At 34.0% G+C, this 4,395-nt stretch overlaps 2 protein-coding genes across 2 annotated transcripts in view; one reads left to right on the top strand and one right to left on the bottom strand.

The window, feature by feature from the left end:
- Positions 1-3,744, top strand: part of LOC106474246 (ATP-binding cassette sub-family A member 3-like) — an 11,678-nt gene extending 7,934 nt beyond the window's left edge. The window contains exons 6-7 of the mRNA XM_013934935.2: positions 85-255; positions 1,216-3,744. Of these exons, the coding sequence (XP_013790389.2) occupies positions 85-255; positions 1,216-1,717 (673 nt within the window). The 3' untranslated portion in view covers positions 1,718-3,744. The remainder of the gene's footprint in view (positions 1-84; positions 256-1,215) is intronic.
- The window catches only part of LOC106474247 (RNA demethylase ALKBH5-like), a 19,057-nt gene continuing 14,870 nt past the window's right edge, over positions 209-4,395 (bottom strand). Inside the window, exon 5 of the mRNA XM_022402595.1 lies at positions 209-280. Coding sequence (XP_022258303.1) covers positions 273-280 — 8 coding nt within the window. The 3' untranslated portion in view covers positions 209-272. The remainder of the gene's footprint in view (positions 281-4,395) is intronic.

Genomic DNA, 4,395 nt, shown 5'->3' on the forward strand with positions numbered 1-4,395 from the left:
GAATCTGATACAGTGGTGGAAACACACTTGTCACTATTTTATTTACATTAATGTATATTTAATAAAAACTTGAATCTGATACAGTGGTGGAAACAAACGAAAGTTGAGTACAGCAGTTGCACTTGTTGGAAACCCTCCTATTATTTTCTTGGATGAACCAACTACGGGCATGGATCCAATAGCAAGACGGTGCTTGTGGGATGCACTGGAAAAAGTCCTCAGCTGTGGACAGTCCATCGTTCTAACATCTCACAGGTAGGAAGTCTTTTTTTTTATGAAACTAAAATTTTTAATATAGATTTAACAACATCAAAGTTGATCTTCAGACAAAATCAGGCTGTGGGTTGTCAAGAAGCAACTTTAATATTACAGAAACACTACTTATTGAAAAAATAATAATTAATTAAGCCTTCAAGTAATTATTTACGCAAAAAATGGATGAAACAAGGGTATAAAAAAACCTCTGTATAGGTGCTAAAATATCTATTGTTTTATGTGTAACAGAAAAGGTTTCAAAACGTATGATTGATGTGTAACCACTCGTGTGTAATGAATCATTATTATTTAAAAGTTCGGGTGTTGTATCTGTAACATCGGTTTCGCTATGCAAGTTGTATTTTTTTATGTGAACTCTTACAAAATTCCTCTTTATTGTTGATTAAAAAATAAATAAATTGAGCTGACTCAATATATGATGCTTGGAAATGATGACATTTTAAAAATTACATAGACAGGCAACACCAGACTCTCCTACAACAATCTTGATCTTTGATTCGAAGCCAGGAATTGTTGTGGGAAAATGTACTTTTAATACAATGTGGGTCAAAACAGTTAGCTTTTCTATTACCAAGATATTTAGTGATTTCATCTTATGTTGAAAAATGGTTAAACTGGTTTTGTCTTATGATATTTTATTTTGTACCAAACCATACACTGTTTGCCCCACCCTGTCCAAATAAAATGGAAGTTTCACATGATTTATTGTGATTGGTGGAAAACAAAATAACTTTATGATTAATTAATGAAAGGTGTTGGGCCAAGACGTAAGGGGGGGGGGTACTTTGATGACAGCTAAGTTTCTGGAAACGCCTTTTTAGATTTTGAGCATTACTGTCCATGCGTTGCTCTCCAGATACTTTAAGTTTGGCCCAAAATTAAAATAAGTGAAGTCCTTTGTAAGTACTAATCTATGTAATTTTGTTGGTTATTTTTAAGCATGGAAGAATGCGAAGCCCTCTGCAACAGACTGGTTATCATGGTAAACGGACAGTTCTGTTGCCTTGGAAGCCCCCAACATCTTAAAAACAAGTTTGGTCAAGGATATATCCTGATTGTCAAAGTTGGATACCACTTTTGGAAGAGAGCTTCTTTGTTATCAGCTGGAAATTCACATCACAATCCCCTCTTTAGGCCCGTTGTGCGGCATCAGGACAGCATTCACAGGCAGGAAGAGGCCGAGACCAGTTTTAAGCGAGACTTGGCAGAAGTAAAGAGTTTCATCGAGACCACTTTTCCAGGTTGCGTTCTGAAGGATGCCCATCAAGGACTACTACAGTACCACATTCCCGATATTAAACTAACTTGGGCCCAGATCTTTGGAACAATGGAGCGTGCTAAAGTCCGACTCAACATAGAAGATTATTTAGTAGGCCAGACAACACTGGAACAAGTGTTCCTCACTTTTGCTCGTTCACAGCGTTTCACACGAGAGAACTAAGGTCGGTCTCTTACTTTTATTTGTTTCTGTTGTAGTTGTTAGTTCACAAACACGAACCCTGCGTGCACTTGCAAATATGGTGCAAGTTTAAACATTCAACTGTGACTTCTAAGTCTAGATGAGCTTTTATTTTGCTTCCGTTCGATAATTGAAAGGTGCCGTCAGTAATAACCTTAAAATAGTGATCTGTTTTCGGAAAAAACAGGTTCTAGTTAAGGTACTTAAATCATCACTTCAGATTATCTAATCAAAAAATCAGTGTCAAGAATGTTTTACTTAACCAATTGCAAATCTATTTTTTGAATACTGTACTAGTGTAGGCCTGTAATATTGAATTCTTTAACCCTTTTGCTGCGTAGTTTGGATACATACCTTAATACCCACCGACCGAGAAATTCGGATTTACCCCACGACTACCAAAAAAAGTTTCCATCTACTGCGACATGTGGGAATATCCCCCTGTACTTGAAACAATTGCCAAACCCCCTTGCGTGCTGCCATCTATGTTCTACACCATGAAACCTGGATGTTGCCAACACATATAGAATATATATAAAGACAGCATCTGTATATCTTGGATATTGTTATGTAAATAATTTTTTTATATTTTGTAAAGAATTTGGCTTCTTATTGACTTAGTTTTGCCTATATTTATGTCATTTACTGGATCTAATTTTCTTAAAATCATTATTTTTCACTATCCAGTACAGTTTTCGAGGAATATTACCGTCAGATATAGAAAAAGTAATACAAAGGGTGAAATGAATACTTTTATTTGTTGGAGGATGTCTGAAAATTGATTGGACAGTGAAAGGGTTAAACAAGCTGTCTTGGTTAAGAAAATTCACGTAGTGCCCAAATCCGAATTTCTTGACCTTTTATACCTTCTAAAGTCAAAAACAAGTCACATGGTTTTGTTGTATAATAGTAATACAGATTTTCTAGTTATATCATGTTAACCTATCGTACAAGAATTCTATTTATCTATTGAATCTGTGATAAATGAAAACATATATTTATTGTTGTCCATCCAGAGTGCTAGTTCAACTTACAAAAATATTTGTCTTACTATCTTCGTCTAATACTGGTTTTTTTATGGATCTCGAAAGACAAGAATATAATTAAGGCTTAAAGAGATGAGCTTTCTTTACCCTTACTAGGTCACGGCGAAAGTCGAGACCCACTTATTAACTTTTAGATTTTAATAAATGTACTTTGTTTAATGGTCCTTTTCTGGAAAGTAAACTTGCATCATGTTGAAATTTGTTTTTGATGAAACCTCACTGAATATTCTGCCAATGGATGCCCCCCCCCCATTTTATTAACAAATGTGATACTGCTACATTCATTTCCAATATCTGACCTCAAAGTGCAAATAAACATGAAGTACTAAACAGTTACTTAATAGTTACGACCGGCTGTATAAGAGAAATTTTTTATTTCCCTCGTCAGTTGTTAAATGTACCTTTAGTTTATTAACTACAAACAACTGTGTTTTATGTTTTCATTGCTTGGCTCTAGGTGAAGCATCCTGACCTATTACTCTTTAATCGGTGGTTACAGTATAATAGATTGTTTTGTTTTTTTAATGTACTGGTCAACCCAGCACAAAACATCAGAACCTAAAATCTAAGTTATTCAATAACTACACTAAAAAAAAAGGTTAGTTATAGTAATATTTCTATGGATTCTTTGTTATTATATTCTGAATTTCAAGAATAAAATTAAGTAAGTAATGTTTACTATTTAATGTGGAAACTAGTCTTAACATACACAAAGACAGGTATCGAATTTTCACTAACCCTTTCGATGCCTGATACATGTGTTTTTGTAGAGTTGTTCAACCTGCTGCTGAACTATTGTATTAATGACACATACATATATATAAACTTACGTTTCATAAATATAATTTCCAGAATGAGGAAATAGGGCAAAATATGCTTTGGGGGGGGGGGGATACTACATAAAATAAAGTGTGTTTAAATCTTTTAATTTGGTGAATTATTTGTGCTGTATTCTAATAAAAAAGAGTATATTGAAAAATGAGTGATAATATTTAATTCTAGTCTAGTTGATATTGTGGACATTATTCAGCTTACATGCTATATTTATGCCAAAAATATGTGTTCTACGTGGTTTGTATTTGATCGGTAGTTTTAATAAATATGTTTAATCACCTGCACGTTTTTTGTTGGTTTCATTTTAACAGTTCTGTCCTTACATATTTCACTTTAGGGCCACGGCAAGTTACCGAGTTAGTTTGCTCCAGTGCACTGTTAAAGAACTACTCTGATTACATTTATTTTCCTGTAAATCTTTAAACAAAACATGTATCATGACGTATCTGAATGTATTGTGTACTTTCATAAATAAACTTGCTGATCAAATCTTCTTAAACATCAGATTAGTGACCAATACGGAGATCAGTTGTAGGCTTACTACTTATCTAACAATGAACACAGCCACTGTATAACAGACAACCTACTTATCTAACAATGAACACAGCCACTGTATAACAAGACAACCTACTTATCTAACAATGAACACAACCACTGTATAACAGACAACCTACTTATCTAACAATGAACACAACCACTGTATAACAGACAACCTACTTATCTAACAATGAACACAACCACTGTATAACAGACAACCTACTTATCTAACAATGAACACAA

Source organism: Limulus polyphemus, unplaced genomic scaffold, assembly GCF_000517525.1.
Source record: "Limulus polyphemus unplaced genomic scaffold, Limulus_polyphemus-2.1.2 Scaffold6991, whole genome shotgun sequence".
Classification (NCBI taxonomy): Eukaryota; Metazoa; Arthropoda; class Merostomata; order Xiphosura; family Limulidae; genus Limulus; species Limulus polyphemus.